This window comes from Chlorocebus sabaeus, chromosome 24 (assembly GCF_047675955.1).
Source record: "Chlorocebus sabaeus isolate Y175 chromosome 24, mChlSab1.0.hap1, whole genome shotgun sequence".
Taxonomy (NCBI): Eukaryota; Metazoa; Chordata; class Mammalia; order Primates; family Cercopithecidae; genus Chlorocebus; species Chlorocebus sabaeus.
Genome location: NC_132927.1, coordinates 12125474 through 12145575, shown reverse-complemented (window position 1 = coordinate 12145575; position 20102 = coordinate 12125474). Strand labels below are relative to the sequence as shown.

General features: G+C 36.1%; 1 protein-coding gene across 8 annotated transcripts in view; it reads left to right on the top strand.

Annotated features, from left to right (window-relative positions):
• RALGAPA1 (Ral GTPase activating protein catalytic subunit alpha 1) overlaps nucleotides 1-20102 on the top strand; it is a 276648-nt gene that overhangs the window by 82262 nt on the left and 174284 nt on the right. For all 8 annotated transcript variants that reach the window (XM_007986490.3, XM_007986488.3, XM_037983898.2 and 5 more), the window contains exons 14-16: nucleotides 2832-2961; nucleotides 4739-4976; nucleotides 6163-6324. In XM_007986490.3, coding sequence (XP_007984681.1) covers nucleotides 2832-2961; nucleotides 4739-4976; nucleotides 6163-6324 — 530 coding nt within the window. The remainder of the gene's footprint in view (nucleotides 1-2831; nucleotides 2962-4738; nucleotides 4977-6162; nucleotides 6325-20102) is intronic.

Below are 20102 nucleotides of genomic sequence, written 5' to 3'. Positions count from 1 at the left end.
AAATGAAGTTTACTTGTATGTGAATGAGTTAATGAATAAGTTGATGATTGACTGAATGCCTGAATCCTTCATCTGGCATTCAGAGCTGTATACCGTCAGGCCCTGCCTACTTTTCCTGTCTGAAGTCTAACCTCCAACTTTCAGGATAAGATCCTGCTTTCCAGCTTTATCAAGTTTCTCTTCCCTGGGCACCTTCTGAACTTTCCTTTAGAATGCCTAATTCTGCTATTTTTCCTAAACTGTGCCTTAGATTCACCTTCCTGTTTCTATATATCCTTACTTAAATTTTTTTCTTCTCTTGTTTCCATTTTATATTTGTACTTCTGTATAGTTCTTATGAAAACTTTCTTGATCCCTAAAATACTTGTGTAAATGTCTGTTTATCACCATAGAACCGAGAACCCCTAGAAGGTATTTACAGGTTGTCTTATTTTTATATTTCCTACATTTCTGAGTATAGTACATTATATATCATTGGTGCTCTATAAATACTTTTCTAATTGATTGGAAAAATAGACCTTTTGGGGATATGCAGTTCTGCAGTTTTTGTAAAAATGAAATGTTTATCATAAAATTCAAACAAAGAAAAGTTTAAAATAAGAAAAAAGCTCAGAGGTTCACTCTCTAGAGATGTTAGTGATGTTTGTGCTTTGGTGAATATCTAGCTCATCAAACCACACACACAGTTATATAGTATTATACCATATATATGCGCCATAATTTTCTTAACCAGTCTTCTACTGATGGACATGTAGTTATTTCTCTCTGTTTTGGGGCAAAGAGAGGACAATGAACATTCTTATATATATTTCATTTTCCTCTACAGTGACAAAACATAAATTAGGCATGTGCTTTGAGTAAGTATTCCTAATTTTTTAAGAAATAAGACTGATTATTCAAAGCATATGCCTAATTTATGTATAAAATGGCTTTATATTTTGAAAAGATTCTTTACTAACAGTATTAATAGAATTGCATGTAGAAGTAGTTATTATTGTTAACACATTTGGGACAATTCTTCGTGCCACGTAGCTTTCTAAGCGCTTTACACATATTTTCTTACTTAATTCTTACAGCACCCTATGATACAGATAATACTGGGAAGTTAAGTAACTTGTCCTTGTTCACACAGCTATTGAGCAGTGAACAGAGATTTGAACTATGGTTTTTCTGACTTCAGAGCCCAAGTTATTATTAGCCAGTAACTATACTACATTGGACAATTCTTTTGTTAGTCCTTTTTTTTCTTTCTGTATACTTTGAATCATTGATGAGCCAGATTATAGTGACTACCTTGCTATATAGAAAACAATTTTAGAATTTTTGTTAATTTTTTAACTTCCCTTGAAGTAATAGCATTTTGGGAGGTTTTTCATATATTTTACATTGAATTTTTATATTGAGAGAGACGGTTTCGCTATGTTGCCCAGGCTGTTCTTGAGCTCCTGAGCTGAAGTGATCTACCTGCCTTGAGCTCCTAAAGTGCTGGGATTACAGGTGTGAGCTACCACACTTGGCCAGAATTTGTAAAACTTTATTAATTAAAATCATTTTTATCATATTACAAAGTGAAAAGATTGTATGATTTATGGGTGAGTTATGGTTTGACAACAAATAAGATTTATTTGGAAAATCTATGCTTTATTGCATTTGTCGTTGATTTCAAATAGCTTTTTATTTCGTGTAGCTAAGCTGGAAGCATAAGGTTACAAATGTGGCACCTTTGATTTTTATTCTGTGAATAAATACATGCATTTATTTGCTAATATGTCCAGGATATTTTTAATGTAGTGATATTTTCTGTTTGATTCTACTCTGACTTCTCAGAAGAACCATGACATCTAGATCTAGGATCTGTTGCTACCCCTTCCACATTTCTCACAGTAACTGTTCCATGTATCACGATGCCTGGAATGGACTTGCAAAATAACCAGAGGGGAGGAGGCTGTGATAGAGAATTGGGCTGATATACCCAACTGAAAGTCCCTTGTTAGCCTCTTTTTTATATGTGGTTGAATCAAGTTTTGAAATATCAGTGTAAATAAGGTAGTTTTATGGTTTTAATAATAAGCATCTAAGAGAAAGAGACAAGGTAAGGATAATAATAGAATTGGTTCAACTTGCAGTACAGACAAAAAATTAAAGATTAAAAAATGGCATAATGAAAAGAGTGGAAAGAAACAATAGAGTAATGGCCCTTGATTAATTATGAAGCTCACTGCAGACTCAAACTCCTAGGCTCAAGTGATCCCCCCACCTCAGCCTCCTGAGTAGCAGAGACTATAGGCATATGCCACCACACCTAGCTGATTTTTGTTTTTTTTTTTTTAAGAAACAGGTCTTGCTATGTTGCCCAGTCTTCTTTGTGATCTATTAATTAAGATGTCATCTAATTTCTGAAATTGAGATTGGTATGATTCTGAATATGTAGTTATTCTCCATATTATAAAGATGGATTTGATTGGATTCCATCTGGGTAGAACTATATTGTGTAGATGAGTGTTCTTCAGATAGCTCCTTAAGATTGCTACTTGATTTGTGGTTGGGGAGACGGGAGCATTCTCCACATTATCACTTCCGATTCCTCAGCTTTTGAATAGGTTTTTATTTGATGAGAGGATATTGTGGCTGATAAATGATTTTAAATGATTGATGTTGATATATAAAATGGAATTTTAATTTTTAATATTTAAGGAACTCCAAAAATTTGAAATTGTCTTTCAAAGATGTTTGATATTTGAGTTTTTATAAGAAGTATATATCTGAAAGTTAACTGTTAACCAAATGCAAACATATGCAAGAAGGAAACATTAATCAATCTTTATTTTAAGGGAACAGATGCTGCTTGTGTTGCTCAGAGTCACGGAGTCTGTACTGAAGATGCCATCACAAGCTTTTCTACAGTTCCAAGGGAAAAAAAATATGACCTTGGCAGGTCGACTTGCAGGACCACTTTTCCAGGCAATAAAAATAAATAAATAGATGAATAACTGGATAGATATGGGTTTTTTGTTTTGTTTTGTTTTGTTGTTGTTGTTTATGTGTCTTTTGAGATTCATTGAACCCTGAACTTGTTACCAGGAAAAAAATGTTTTAAATTAGAGATTATTTCTTATTTATTAAGGGATCTTTTGTAGAGCTAACTTAAAAGTTGCTTATCTAAATAAGCTATTTGCCCTACATACAACCTAGTATGAGTGGAGGTAATATCAGATCTGTGAACAAGCAGGCTAATGATATTTATTTTATCTCTTGTGTGGTATACATAATGTGTGGTTGCAAAAACCTAGCAGAGTTTTTAGGGATAATGACCTGACTGCTTTATGAGTTTCCATATCTCTGGGACTGCTAGGAAAAACTGTCTTTTTATGTTATTCTGTAATAATGAAAAAACAATAAATAATTAAGATTGATTCTTATCATGCTTTCTTTTAATAAGACTTTATTCTCCTCCCTTCTCAATTGGTGGTAGTTTGATTACACAGAAATTCTATATTGTTTTTTAAATCTGAGGATAGAGTGTTGACTTGAAATGTATTATGGATTCTTTGAAAAATAGAAAACAAAATATTGTTTTTTAAGATGATACATGAAATACAAATACATGATTCTTAATGTCAAAGGTAAAAGCTGTCTCAGATCTAATTCTTGGCCATGGGTGTAGCCATTTAAATTGGTTGGAGTTTTTTTTTCATATATTAGCCATTTACCTAGAATTATATGCTGGTGTTGAACAGTCCTTTAAAACCAGCTACATGTATCATCTAAACTCCTCTTAACTTCATTAACCATTTTTTGTTTTTTCATTCAAGTTTACCCATTGTTAGAGCTAACCTGATGGTGGGAGCTACAGGAAGATAAAATTTTATCTTGCTATGTGAAACAACTTTTTTTTGTAGTCTGAGTATTAAAGTAGTCTTTTTTTTGGTAGTCTTTTTTTTTTTTTAGTCTGAGCATTAAATTAAAGATAAATTGGGAGGTCACTAGTTACTACAGGTCTGTACTTAAACTCTGTTCATTTTCATCTTTACATTTCAGGTATGAATTTATGTGAATTCCTTTCTAAATGTTGTAGAATTAAGCTTTTGAGAATCTTTATTTTATGACTTGTTTCTTCAATCAGAGGACATATCTTTAGTAGAAATCCACAAAATCTCAGGGGGTACTGGCTAATCAGTTTCTGTCCTTTTATGAATTTTTTTAATCCTGTGATCAGATTTATTACAGAATGCTTTTAATTTAAAATTTAATTTCAATCTTTACATATACATTTTCAAAAATACATTTGATTAAGTTAAATATATCTCTATTATGTTGTTTCTTTATATTATTAAAAAACATTTTCAAGTTGTGGTTAGTGGTTTCCATCCTTAATTTGGGAATGTAAGTTTTGGTTTTTTAGTTCAGTAACTCAACATTTTCAACACTTAAAAGTATGGAGACTATTTTTTAAATAGTATTTATTTAACATTAATGTAATGCAGCATAAGAGACAATTATTGATTTAGGGAGATGCCTTTTTAGTTTAGATTGCTGGATGTTGGGAGTTGGCAGTTGTTGAAATTTATAGTAGATTCTGACAATTACATGAATTGCTTTTACAAGTATTATCTACTAAAAAAAGCATGAGATTTTAAATTTTGCTTGTTTTTAAGTATTTTTTAAAGAATTGAGTGTCTGATTTTGAAGTCACACACTAAACACATCTTATTGTTATATCTGATATTTGTCTTTGTAGACCCTTATAGTTGCCTGGATCAAAGCAAACCTAAATGTGTACATCTCCCGAGAACTTTGGGATGACTTACTGTCAGTATTGTCATCGTTGACCTATTGGGAAGAGTTGGCCACTGAGTGGTCACTGACTATGGAGACATTAACTAAAGTTTTAGCTAGGAATTTATATAGTTTGGATCTCAGTGATTTACCATTGGATAAGCTGAGTGAACAGAAACAAAAAAAGCACAAAGGGAAAGGTAAGAATTGTTCATAGAGATGCTTTATATAAATTTGTTTAAATAATTGAGTCAGGGAAAACCATTCCAGGGAGAGGGTGAGGGTGAAATAAGTAGAATCTTAAATATGTTATTTTTAAGAATTAAACAAAATGAAAATGTATAAAATATGATTCCTTTTTATCATAAGCAGTTTTTTCTTAGAACTGAGAAGGTGGTTTCATGTTACTCTATTTAAAATGTACATAATAATTATTTTAAAAATGGTTTTTGAAAGCACTTACTTAGTTTTAACTAAAAGCAAACATTCCCTAGACATGAAATACGTGTCTGTCTAATGTTAAAAGGGAGTGGGGCAGTAGTGTAATGATAATATCATTAATATACGTTTTTTAAAAACTCAGTTTTTTAGGATTTTGCCTTTTTTTTCCCCCCCGCAAGACAGGGCCTCACTCAGTTGCCTAGGCTAGAGTATAGTAGCACAATCATGGCTTACTGCAGCCTCGACCTCCCAGGCTCAAGGGATCTCCCTGCCTCAGCTTCCCAAGTAGCTGGGACTGCAGGCATATGCCACCGTGCTCAGCTAAATTTTTTTGTCTGTATTTCTTGTAGTGACATGGTTTCACCATATTATCCAGGCTAGTCTCGAACTCCTGGGCTCAAACAGTTTGCCCACCTCCACCTCCCAAAGTGCTGGGATTACAGGTGTGAGCTACTACACCCAGCCAGTATTTTACATTGTTAAATATTAGTTGCTAGCTAGAGTTTACATCTAAGTCACATTTCATACTTTTGTCCAGGGTATTAATGTGCTCCAACTACTTTTTCCTGGACTATATTTCCCAAGTGGCTATTATTGGCAGATTAGAGATTTAGTAACCATCACCGCAGGATGGGTTTTGTTTAGCACATTTCCTGTCTTTTTTTCTTGTCTGAATGTTTCATTTTTATTCCAAAGCAAGTGGGTGGCAGAGAATTTCTAATAGCTTATTGCTAATGGTGTAATTTTAAAATTCTGCATCAGTTTTGGGATATGATTTATACCTAAAGTGAAGCTCATAAAAGCCTTACAGTACATAGCGTTTTATCTTACTATTTTATAATTTGTGTAAGCAAACCTAAGACTCTGAGGCAAGGTAGCACACATAACTTGAAGATATTATTGATCAAGTAACAGTATATTGAGATTGAAAATCTACATTTCTAGGAGTTGGACATGAATTTCAGAAAGTTTCAGTTGACAAGTCATTTTCTAGAGGATGGAGTCGTGATCAGCCTGGCCAAGCCCCAATGAGACAGAGGAGTGCAACAACCACTGGTTCTCCAGGAACCGAAAAGGCGAGGAGTATAGTACGGCAGAAAACTGTTGGTATGTACTCTTGAAAATCATGAGAATGGTACAGGGTGCTACATTTATAGTCCCTGGTAGCAATTTATATCAATATATCATTTTTCTTACCAGTTGATTGTTGTGAAATGAAAAACTGCCATAGCAAAGCCATTTTCCTTGTTATATCCTATGTTATCCCTTTATGCTATTAAGATTTATCAGACATTATGTGGTTTGTTTTACTGTAGAGAACCATAATTTTAAAATGTTATTTTACAGAATTGAAGAAGTAGAACTGTGATTCACTTTACAGAACTCAAGTATTAACTGGTATAGTTTCATTAAAGGAATTTACTCACAAATATGGAAAATTAGGGTAGCTAATTTCCAGTGCTACATTTATATAGTAGTTTCATGAACTTCCAACAAGAATCTCATTTTCTCTGCTGGCAGACAGCTGAGGCCAACATGGAGTCTATTCCTGAGTTTCTTGCTGCTTTTAACAAAAATGGAAGAACATTCTATAACCTGGGGGAACAGCAACAAAGGAACAATGTTGGGAACAATTTCTGGGCATAAAATCGCACAGCATACTGTGGAATTAGCTACCATCTCATTCCTTTTTCTCAGAGGTTTATAAACTTGGCTGAATTATAGTAGAAAGAGAACTGTAATGAGAAACAAGGAGGGCTTTTTCCTAATCTCTTTTCTTTCTTCTCTTTGATCACTACATAGCTAGGTAACCCTGGACAGTCTACCAAATGTTTGTAGGCTTTTTTTTAAAAGAGAGAGCTCACTCTGTTGCCTTTGTTAGATCGTAGCTCACTGCAGCCCTAGACTCCTGGGCTCAAAGTAATCCTACCTCATCCCTCCCCTGAGCCTCTTGAGTAGCTGGGACTATAGGCACATGCCACCATGCCAGGCTAACTTTATTTTTCAGAGAGACAGGGTCTTGCTATGTTGCCCAGGCTGGTCTTCAGTTCCTGGCCTTAAGTAGTCCCCTCACTTTGGCCTCCCAGAGTGCTGAGATTGCAGGTGCGAGCCATGGCACCCAGCCTTTTCTAGGCTTTTTAAGTACTTCAGCTGTGTAGTGGGAATGATAATACTGCTCATTCCTGAAACAAAATTGCCTGAAGTTATTCCAGGGTTTACAATCAGTGCTTCTGTGGAAAGAGAATTTTCCATGGGAATGTATCTGTATTTAATGGTAATCAGTGAAAAACACTTAATTTTAGAGAAATTTAAAGTCATTATTGTAAGGATACATCTTGTATAAAAAATTAGGTTCTAAAGTGTTAAGAATTATGGTTTGAAAGGAGGAAACAACTAGAAAGAAAATAAGAGAGTAAAGATTTTAAAAATTAAGATACATGGTTAATGTAAAATCCTTTAAAAGGATAACATATTCAGAATTGTCTTATGCTTTTAAAATAAGCATAGAATTACATTGATTGTATGTTCCAAGCTAGAATAATAAGACAATATATAAGGAAAAAGTTATTGTAGTATGAAAATGAATATAATGGGAATTTTACTATAAAATTACTTTTTGGAATCCTAAGGAAAATGATTATATTTGAAATGCCTTCCTTCATTTTATATTAATGTCACAATTATAGAAAATATTTGTGTATTAAGAAGAAATTGTTGGCTGGGTGCGGTGGCTCACGCCTGTAATCCTAGCACTTTGGGAGGCTGAGGCCTGCGGATCATGAGGTCAGGAGTTCAAGACCAGCCTGACCAACATGCTGAAACCCCGTCTCTACTAAAAATACAAAAAAAAATTAGCCGAGCATGGTGGCATGTGCCTGTAAGCCCGGCTACTCGGGAGGCTGAGGCAGGAGAATCGCTTGAACCCGGGAGGCAAAGGTTGCAGTGAGCAGACATCGAGCCACTGCACTCCAGCCTCGGGCAACAGAGGGAGACTCTATCTCAAAAAAAAAGAAGAAATTGTTCTTTTAAGTGTGAATTTTTATTTTATTTATATCTCATCTTTTTAAAAAAGTACATTTTTTTTTCTGATTATAGAAGTAATTTATGCTTAGTGTAGAAAGTAACATTTAGGGAAGCATAAAGACCCATTAGCTGTCTAATGAGAAGTAATCATTGTTAACATGTTGGCATATATCTTTGTAGTCTTTTACATAGCATGTAATGAGTAAAATATTCATGCTGACTTCATAGCTCATGGTGATTACTTTCTAGTTGTACTGATGTCAAAACAGCCTTGTCTGAACGGAACAAGCTTATGAAACAAAGTTAAAGCCTTAAAAATTTGTTGAGAAAGATACCTGCATAAAGTTCAAAAAAGGGGCAGCAGATTAAATTAGGATGTTGTTTGGGCATATTTTAAAAAATTTTTAACATTGGTGTTTTTTTTTTTTTCTTTCTGAGACAGAGTCACCTAAGCTAGAGTGCAGAGGTGCAATCTCAGCTCACTGCAGTCTGCCTCCCGGGTTCAAGTGATTCTCCTGACTCAGTCTTCAGTAGCTGGTATTACAGGCACACACCACCACACCCAGCTGATTTTGTATTTTTAGTAGAGATGAGATTTCACTATGTTGGCCAGGCTGGTCTTGAACTCCTGACCTCAAGTGATCCACCCGCCTCAGCCTCCCAAAGTGCTGGGTTTAACATTAATTTTTCCAGCCTGGGCAACATGGCAAAACTCTGTCTCTACCAAAAAAATACAAAAAAGTTAGCCGGGTGTGCTAGCACATGCCTGTAGTGCCAGCTACTTGGTGGACTGAGGTAGGAAGATCTCTCGAGCCCAGGAGGTTGAGGTGGCAGTGAGCTGAGATCACACCACTGCACTCCAGCCTGGATGACAAAGTGAGACCCTGTTTCAAAAAAAAAAAAACAAAAAAAAACCACATCCATTTTTTAAATTTATTTATTTATTTATGTATTTATTGGGATGGAGTCTCGCTCTGTTGCCCAGGCTGGCGTGATCTCAGCTCACTGCAACCTCTGCTTCTGGCTTCAAGCGATTCTCCTGCCACAACCTCCCAAGTAGCTGGGACTACAGGCATGTGCCACCATGCCTGGCTAATTTTTGTATTTTCAGTGGAGACAGTTTCACCATGTTGGCCAGGCTGGTCTCAAACTCCTGACTTTAGGTGATCCACCCACCTCGGCCTCCCAAAGTGCTGGGATTATAGATGTGAGCCTCTGTGCCCAGCCTTTATGTTCTTCATGAATGTACATGGTTAAAAATTTAGACTGTGATTAAGTGTATACATTGTAGTAAGTCTCCCTCATCAGTATTCCCCACCCTCCCATTTCACCTCACTAGAGGCAACCACTATTACCAGTTTCTTGAGCATCCTAAAGATACTTTATGTCTATACTGGCTTATAGCATAACATATACAATCTTGTGAATCATGGCTTTACACATGTGAATGAAAAACAATTCCTTTAAGTACTTACTATAAAATTGCTGTTCTATGCATTAAGGATATAGTTCTGAACAAAGCAAGTAAATTCCACCGGGGCTGACAATTCTAGTGTTGGGGAAGAAATATAATAAGCAAATAAACCAGTAAACATATCATGAGGTAGTAAAGTTATGAAGAAAAGTCAAATCAGGATAAAGGAATAGAAAGTGTTGGAGCTAAGGACATAGGACTGTTTTAAGTAGGGAGGTCAGGGAAAGCTTATTCTATCCTATAAGAACAAAGACCTGAATTGGGAAAGTGCATTCCAGGCAGAAGGAAAAGTGAAAGTCCCAGAGCTAGGAATGTGCTCTAGGGCTTTTGAGTGTTTGAGGAAGAGTAAGGAAAGAAGAGAGTGTTAGGAGATGAAGTCAAGCTATAATGATATATCTTAAAGATTATTATATATCAGAAAAATGTTGGCCAGGCACGGTGGCTCACACCTGTAATCCCAGCATTTTGGGAGGCCGAGGCAGGAGGATCAGTTGAGGCCAGGGGTTCGAGACCAGCCTGGACAACATGGTAAAACCCCATCTCTACTAAAACTACAAAAATTAGCTGATCGTGCTAATACACACCTGTGGTCTCTAGACCCTGCTACTCAGGAGGCTGAGGCAAGAGAATTGCTTGAACCAGGAGGCGGAGGTTGCAGTAAGCCAAGATTATACCACTGCACTCGGCAGAGCGAGACTCTTGTCTCAAAAAAAAAAAAAAGTCGAACTTCCTATATCATAATTACATGGAAGTACTATAATTTAACCTATCTCCTGAAGATGAATATACATTTTGTAATTTTGTGCTATTAAAAATGGTGCAGAATAGGCTGGGCACAGTGGCTTATTCCTGTAATCCCAGCACTTTGGGAGGCCGAGGCAGGAGGATCACCTGAGGTCAGGTGTTCAAGACTATCATGGCTAATATGGTGAAATCCCATTTCTACTAAAAATACAAAAAATTAGCCAGCGTGGTAGCGTGCGCCTGTAATCCCAGCTACTCTGGAGGCTGAGGCAGGAGAATTGCTTGAACCTGGGAGGCAGAGGTTGCAGTGGGCCGAGATCGCACCATTGCACTCCAGCTTGGGCAACAAGAGCGAAACTCCATCTCAAAAAAAAAAAAAAAAATGTATAGAATATACTTATGTGTTCTTCTATATTTTGTGCATATATGCAAGTATATCTATAGGTTAAGTCTGTAGGGTTTGAAATTAATTTGCCCTCTAAAGAGAGGAACCTTTGTAGCCTTAATAGATTTAAGCAAGGATCATTAGTAGATATCAAAAACATTAATAAGTAAAGGATTGCTTGGGAAGAGGATATTCACTTGTTGCCAAGGACTATCTTACAGATTATTTATATTTGCAAAGGGTAAATATACCTTTACAGTGGAGGGATCTGGAATCAAGCCATTATACCTAACTTCTAGTTTATAGTATATATAGGAGATAGAAGAACAAATTAAATGACTCCAAGAGAAAATAATTGAACAAAATTAGAATGTAGTACATTTTATGAGACAACTGGTCTAGCCTCTTCAAAAGCACAGTATCATTTTTAAAAAGTTGAGGTGGGATCTGTTTTAGGCTCAAGAGACAATAACCAGATGCAATATATGAACTCTTGCAGAATCCTTGTTTGAAAAATGTTATAAAAATTATTTTGGGATATCTTGGTAACTTTGAATATGGATTGAATATCAGATGATATGGAATTTGAGTAAATTTTTTTAGGTGTGATAATGGTGTTGGTATATAGGAGGATGATCTTACCTGTAGATGAATCCTGAAATATTTAGGGATGAAGACTCATGGTATCTGCAGCTTACTTTCAAATACTTCAGCAAAAATGTACACACAAATATAAAGCAAATATGGCAGAATGCTAAGCAGTTGAATCTAGGTGGAAGTATACCTGTTTACATTGCAATAGTCTTTTTTTTTTTTTTTTTGAGACAGAGTCTCACTGTGTCACCCAGGCTGGAGTGCAGTGGCGTGATCTTGGCTCACTGCAACCTCCCGGCTTCAAGAGATTCTCCTGCCTTAGCCTCCCAAGTAGAGTAGCTGGGACTATAGGTGCACACCAGCATGCCTGGCTAATTTTTGTATTTTTAGTAGAGATGGGGTTTCACCATGTTGGCCAGGCTGGTCTTGAACTCTTGACCTCGAGTAATCCACCCTCCTCAGCCTCCCAAAGTGCTGGGATTATAGGTGCAAGCCACCACGCCTCACCACCTTTTAATTTTTTCTACATTTGAAAATTTTCTTAATAAAAAATTGAGAAGAAAGAGGTTTTTTAAAAAGTCATTAGATGACTCGTATTGCCAGCAACATAGTGAACTTGATATTCTGGAACTATTAGATATTCTTGCTAGCATTTTGTCGCACCACTGGTTTGCAAACAGAGAAACCTGTAAGACTCTCCTTACTCACTTCCTTGACCAAAATAAACAAAACTATGGGCAGAAAATGGAGTGATGAGCAGTAAGCACACTGGAAAAGTGGGATGATCTTGAAGCAAATTGCTGATAATCACTTCTGGGATCCAGACTAAGACTTGAGCAAGCTTCAAGGTTGGAGGACTGAATTGAAGACTTCCATGTTAAATTGGTTATCTTGACAAGGATACAAGTTAATTTCCGGTCAGTAATGCTTCCTGGAAATTGTGCAAGCAAACACAAATTACCTCTGGAGTAATTCACTCTCAATTAGGCCTCCAGAAATTCCACAGATTAGAATCAACCAAATATGAGTTCACAAAGATTATTCAATAAACATGGAAACAAATTATATAAATGAGTTAGCAAAAAAGGGAGAGAGATTGAGATTCCTTAAGATTTTAATCCCTAATATTGGAATAAAATAACCAATTTTGTAACCAATAAAATAACCATGTTTGAAATGTTTAAAGAGGAAAATGATAAGCTCATTAAAATGATTAAAAGGAACCAAATAGAACTTTGAGAAATAAAAATATAATTCCTGAAAGAAAAAAAAAACAGTGTTAAACAACACATAAGATATAAATAAAGAGAGAATCGGTAACTTGGATTAGAAATTTGAGGAAATTACCCAGGACGTTGAGATGAGAAATGTGAAGGAGAGGGTAAGAAATTTGTAGAACAGGATGAGAGGGTCTGATGTGTCTAGTTGGAATACCAGAAGGAGAGATTGAAGGAGAGGCAGTATTTCAAGAATGACAGAGAATGTATTAAAGCTATGAGTCTATAGGAACAGAAGCATATAGTATACCAAATAAGTAAGTAGAAACCCATACTTAAACACACTGCAGTGGCATAGCAGAATGGAAAGACGAAGAAAAGAGCATAAAGGCTGCAAAGAGAAAAAATACATAATCTTTCAGAAAAAAACAGTTATGCTGAAAACAGTGTTCTCAGCACTGACAATGAAGACAGAACAGCAGGATAATATCTTCAAAGTGCTAAGGAAAAATAACTATCATTATAGAATTGTGTACTGACAAAACTTTCAAAATGGAGGGTAAAACAAAGACAACTGTGGATTGACCTTAATGATATAACTTCTAAAAGAATATGTCAGGAAAGAAAATCCCAGAATTAAAGTCTGAGATGTAAGAAGGATAAATGATCAAAGAAAGTGGTAAATGTGTAGGTAAATCTAAATAAATATTATCTGAATATAGTAATTTTGGAATTGAAGGTAGAATTTAAATACTGGTCATTCATAATATATAGTTCAGAAAGAGTTTAGTGAGAGTCTAAATATTCTCAAATACTTGTTCAGGGTGAGGTAGAGAGCTGGTGTTATTGCATTAACTTTAGACTTTAAAAATATAGGGTAAAAAGGCAACCCAATTAAAAATGGACAAAGGATTTGAATGGACATTTCTCTAAAGAAGATACACAAATGGCCAATAAGCACATGCTCAAAAACACTAGCTATCAGAGAAATGCAAATGAAAATCACAATAAGATGCCACTTTACACCCACCCACTAGGATGGCTATTGTTTATCAAAATACGAATATTAAGTGTTGGTGAGGAGGTGGAGAAATTGGAATCCTTATATATTGCTAGTGGGCATGTAAAATGGTACAACTACTTTGAAAAACACTCTGGAAATCAGTTCCTTTAAAGTTAAAATTATATGACCCAGCAATCCCATTCACAGGTATATATCCAAGAGACTTGAAGAGTGGCTGCTGTCATCAATTTTTTTTTTTTTTAATTTTGAGATGGAGTCTTGCTCTGTCACCCACACTGGAGTGCAGTGGCACCATCTCAGCTCACTGCAACCTCTGACTCCTGAGTTCAAGCAATTTTCCTGCCTCAGCTTCCTGAGTAGCTGGGATTACAGGCCTGCCACTATGCCTGGCTAATTTTTGTATTCTAGTAGAGACATGATTTCACCATGTTGGCCAGGCTGGTCTTGAACTTCTGGCCTCAAGCAGTCCACCCGCCTGGGCCTCCCAAAGTGCTGGGATTATAGGAGTGGGCCACCACGCCTGGCCCGCTCACTTCAATTTTATATACTTGTTGCCAAAATCAATTTTAAGTGCAGTTTATTTCCTATTCTCAAAAAGTTCATGACCAAAAATTAGCCAGGCGTGGCGTGTGTGCCTGTATTCCCAACTACTCGGGAGGCTGAGGCAGGAGGATGGCGTGAACCCGGGAGGCGGAGCTTGCAGTAAGCCAAGATCACGCCACTGCACTCCAGCCTGGGCTACAGAGCGAGACTCTTAAAAAAATAAAATAAAAGTTCATGACCTTCTGAGACTGCCAAATTAATATCCATATGCTCTAGTATTACTATAGTATTGGGACCAATCTGATTTATCTTAATGGATTTTTCTGGTATATTTTCTCACTATTCCCTTTTGCATATTGCACGTAAAAGCTGAAAAATAACTTCCCAATAATCCTGTAAACACAAAAAACTTTAGATTCCTCCTCGTCATTGAGAAGGGAGTAACCTGATAAAACTGTTTTTAGAGATTAATTTGGAAATGTTGAGTACTGTGAATTTAAGAAGAAACTAGTGGAACCTGAAGTGGGTAGCTTTATTAATGTAAAGTCAGGACCAGGGGTAAAGGACGAATGGTGGGGATAGAGAATAACGGAGTTGCTCAAGCTAGAAGTCTGGGAATTAGCCTCAACTCTTCTGACTCTCTCCTATATCCCCAAACTCTGATTGAATCATCATATCCTGATGATTATATCTTGAGCTAAGTATCTGTCACCTTTCTTCACTTCTTTACATTTCCACTGCTGCTATCTTGGTCCAGTACACCATTACATCTACATTGCTGCACGAGTTTCCTAACTTCCCTGCATCAGTTTTTCACAACCTCCAGATCCGTTTTCTACCTTATTGTCATAGTGGTATTAAGAATAATTTCAAATTGATGTCACTTTTTTGCTTATATTTTTCAGTGGTCTTTTATTGCTCTTGGGATAAAATTGAAAATCTTACCATGATTTTTATAAGGCCCTGCATGATTAGGCCTCTGCCCACTTTTCCAATCTCATTTTATTCCTTTCTCCTTTGCTCTCTACTTTCTACATTACTAGACTTCATTTATTAAAACAGTGAGAGAAGAAAATTCACCAACCTGGAGTTTTAGATCCAGCCTCTCCTTCACTTTTGAAGGACAAATAAGGGATATATTCTGAGACATGCATCAGTAGGCGATTTCTTCATTGTGCAAACATCATAGAATGTATTACAGAAACCTAGGTGACATAGTCTACTACATACCTAGGCTGTATGGTGTAGCCTATTGCTTCTAGGCTGCAAACCTGTACACCATGTAACTGTACCGAATATTGTAGGCAATTATAATACAGTGGTAAATATTTGTGTATCTAAGCATATCTAAACATAGAAATGGTACAGTAAAAATAAAGTATTATAATCTCTACAGCTAAAATAGAGTATTATAAATATCAAATCTACAGTAAAAAATAGAGTATTATCCATAAGGACCACCATCATACATGCAGTCTGTTGGTGACCGAAACATCATTATGCAGTGCATGACATGACTATGTTAATTTCAGATGAAGCAGACTTTAGAACAAGGAGAATTATCAAGAATAAAGAGGGGTGTTACATAAAGATGATTAATTCTGGCCAGGCGTGGTGGCTTACGCCTGTAATCCCAGCACTTTGGGAGGCCAAGGAGGGTGGATCACCTGAGGTCAGGAGTTTGAGACCAGCCTGGCCAACGTGGTGGAACCCTGTCTCTACTAAAATACAAAAACTTAGCCGGGCTTATTGGCACATGCCTGTAGTCCCAGCTACTCGGGAGACCAAGGCAGGAGAATTGCTTGAGCACAGGAGGCAGAGGTTGCAGTGAGCTGAGATCATGCTACTGCACTCCAGCCTGGGCAACAGAGCAAGACTCCATTTCAAAAAAAATAAAATAAAAGATGATTAATTAATTCTTCAAGAAGACATACTAATCCTTAGTGTGTATTCACTGACAACAGAGTATCAAAATACATGAGGCAAAAACTGATAAATCTGCCCAGAGAAATACAAAAAGTAATGGTACTGTGGCTGGATATTTAACATCTTTCTATCAGTAATGGAGGGATCCAGCAGGCAGAAAATCAGTGAGGACATAAATGAAGTGAATAGCACTATCAGTCAACTTGATCCAATTATGACATCTATAAATTGCTTAATCCAGCAGAGATTATACTCATTCTTCTCAAACTCATGCAAAACATTCACCAAGACCACATTCTGGGTCATAAAACTTGTCTTAATAAACTAAAAGGAATAGAAATCATACAAAATATACCCTCTGACTGCAATGGATTTAACTATAAATCAATGACGGAAAAAGTTGGAAAACTCTAAAATACTTGGAGATTAAACGACACACTTCTAAATAATGCACAGCTCGAAGATGTTTCAAGAGAAATTGTAGAATATTTTGAACTAAATGAAAATATAACATCAAAATTTGTGGGCAGTGAAAGCTGTGCTTAGAGGAAAATGTACAGTATTGAAAGTATATATTACTAGAGAAGAAAGATCTAAAACCAGTAATCTAAGCTTCCACCATAGGAAACTTGAAAAAAACAAATCCAAAGTAAGTAGAAGAAAAGAAATAATAAAAATTAGAGCAAAAAACTGGGAAGTTGAAAACAGGAAATCACTAGAGAAAAATCAACAAAACTGAAAGTTGGGTCTTAGAAAATATCAACAAAACCAATAAATCTCTAGCTAAGTTAAATAAGAAAAAAAATAAGATATCAATTATTAATACCAGAAATGAAAGAAGAACCATTACCAGTGATCCTTTTATTATTATTATTTGTTTTATTTTTAATTTTTGTGAGTATACAGTACGTATATATATTTATGGGATACATGAGATATTTTGATACAGGCATGCAATGCATACTAATCACATCAGTGTAAATGGGGTATTCATTACCTCAGACATTTATTATTTGTGTTTCAAACCATCCAATTATATTCTTTTAGTTATTTTTAAATTTACAATTAAATTATTTTTTGCTATAGTCACCTTGTTGTACTAGCAAATACTAGGTCTTATTCATTCTTTTTTTTTTTTTGTACTCATTAACCATCTGCACTTACCCTTTCCCCCACTATACTTCCAAGCCTCTAGTAACTATCCTTCTACTCTCTATCTCCATGAATTCAGTTGTTTTAATTTTTAGCTCCCACAGGTAAGTGAGAGCATGTGATGTTTGTCTTTCTGTGCCTGGCTTATTTCACTTAACATAGTGACCTCATATCAGGATCTCATTCTTTTTTATGGTTGAATAATACTTTATTGTGTATATATACCACATATCCTTTATCCATTCATCTGTTGATGGATACTTAGGTTGCTTCCATATCTTGGCTATTGTAAATAGTGTTGCAGTAAACGTGGGAGTGCAGATATCTCTTTGATAAACTGATTTCCTTTCTTTTGGCTATATACCCAGGAGTGGGATTGCTGGATTGGTAACTCTATTTCTAGTTTTTTGAGAAATCTCCAAACTGTTCTCCATAGTGGTTGTACTAACTTACATTCTTACCAACAGTATGTGAGGGTTCCCTTTTCTTCACATCCTGGCCAGGATTTGTTATTGCCTGTCTTTTGGATAAAAGCCATTTTGACTGGGGTGAGATATCTCATTGTAGTTTTGATTTGCATTTCTCTGATTATCAGTTATGTAGAGCACCTTTTCATATACCTGTTTGTCATTTGTATGTCTTCTCTTGAGAAATATGTATCAGATCTTTTGTCCATTTTTAATTGGATTATTAAATTTTTTCCTGTAGAGTTGTTTGAGCCCCTTGTGTATTCTAGTTATTAATCCCTTGTCAGATGCATACTTTGCAAGTGTTTTTTCCCATTCTGTGGGTCGTCTCTTCACTTTGTTGACCATTTACTTTGCTGTGCAGAAGGTTTTTAACATGATCTCATCTCATTTGTCCATTTTTACTTTGGTGGCCTGTGGATATTATTTAAGAAGTCTTTGTCCACTTCGTTGTCCTGGAGAGTTTCCCCAAAGTTTTCTTTCAGTGTCATAGTTTGAGATCTTAGATTTAAGTCTTTAATCCATTTTGATTTGATTTCTGCATATGGAGAAAGATAGGGATCAAGTTTCATTCTTCTGCATATGGATATCCAGTTATCCCAGCACCATTTATTGAAGATACTGTCCTTTCTCCAGTGTATGTTCTTGGCATTTTTATTGAAAATGAGTTCACTGCAGAAATGTAGATTCGTTTCTGGGTTCTCTGTTCTGCTCCATTGGTCTATGTATCTGTTTTTATGATCCTTTTATTTACTGATAAAAGAATTAAATTTGATAACCTAAAAGAAATAGACCAATTACTTGAAAGGTACAATCTACCAAAACTCATACAAGAAGAACTAGATAATCTGAACAGCCTGATACGTATTAATGAAATTGAATCAATAACTAACAACCTTCCAAATTAGAAAGTACCAGGCCCAGATGGTGAATTCTACTGAACATTTAAGAAAGAAATAATTCTCCACAATTTCTCTCAAAAAATAGAAGCAGAAGGAATACTTCCTAATTCTTTTGAGGAGTACTGCATTACCCTAATGCAATTCATCTCATCAGCAGGCTAAAGAAGAAAAGCCATATGATCACATTCATAGATGCAGAAAAGCATTTGGCAAAATCCAACACCCATTTAGGATAAAAACTCTCAGCCAGGCGCAGTGGCTCACGCCTGTAATCCCAGCAATTTGGGAGGCCGAGGTGGGCAGATCACGAGGTCAGGAGATCAAGACCATCCTGGTTAACATGGTGAAACCCTGTCTCTACTAAAAATACAAAAAAATTAACTGGGCATGGTGGCAGGTGCCTGTAGTCCCAGCTACTCAGGAAGCTGAGGCAGGAGAATGGCATGAACCCGGGAGGCGGAGCTTGCAGTGAGCCAAGATCATGCCACTGCACTCCAGGCTGGGCGACAGAGCCAGACTCCATCTCAAAAACAAAACAAAACGAAACAAAATTCTCAGCAAAGTAGGAAAAGGGGGGACTACCTCAACTTGATAAATCTGTTATAAAATAAAAACACAGGACAACCTACCTCTAGCATCATAGTTAATGGTGAGAAACTGGTTTTTTTTTCTGCTCAGATCCACAAGACAAGGATATCTCACTATTCCTGTAAGACAGGAAAAGGAAATAAAAGGTCTACAGATTGGGAAGAAATAAATAAAGCTATCTTTGTATATGACATGATTATGTGGAAAATTTCAAGGTGACAACCTCCTGAAACTAATAAGCCATTATAGCAAGGTTATAGGATGCCAGATTTATATATAAAAGTCAAGTTGCTCCCGCCATACCAGCAATGAACAACTGGACTTTGAAACTAAAAGCACAGTACCATTTACACTAGCACCAAAAATCTCCAAAACAATTAGGTATAAATCTAGCAAAATATTTACAAGATCTATATAAGGAAAACTATGAAACTTTGATGAAAGAAATCAAAGAATATCTAAATAAGTTGAGAGGTCTAGTTCATGTACATGGATAGAAAAACTCACTATTGGCAAAATGTCATTTCTTCCCTACTTAATCTGTAGATTCAATACAATCTCAGTTGATTGTGTTCTTAACAAGTTATTTTGTGGATATTGACAGAAAGAATCTAAAATTTATATAGAAAGGCAGAGCATGAGCAACATGACAAAACCTCTCTCTACAAAAAATACAAAAACCAGCTGGACGTGGTGTCATGTGCCTGTAGTCCCAGCTACTTGGGAGCCTGAGATGGGAGGAGTGCTTGAGTTCAGGAGGTCAAGGCTGCAGTGAGCCATGATTGTGCCCCTGCACTCTCTAGCCTGAGTAACACAGCAAGATCTTGTATCGGGGGGAAAAAAAA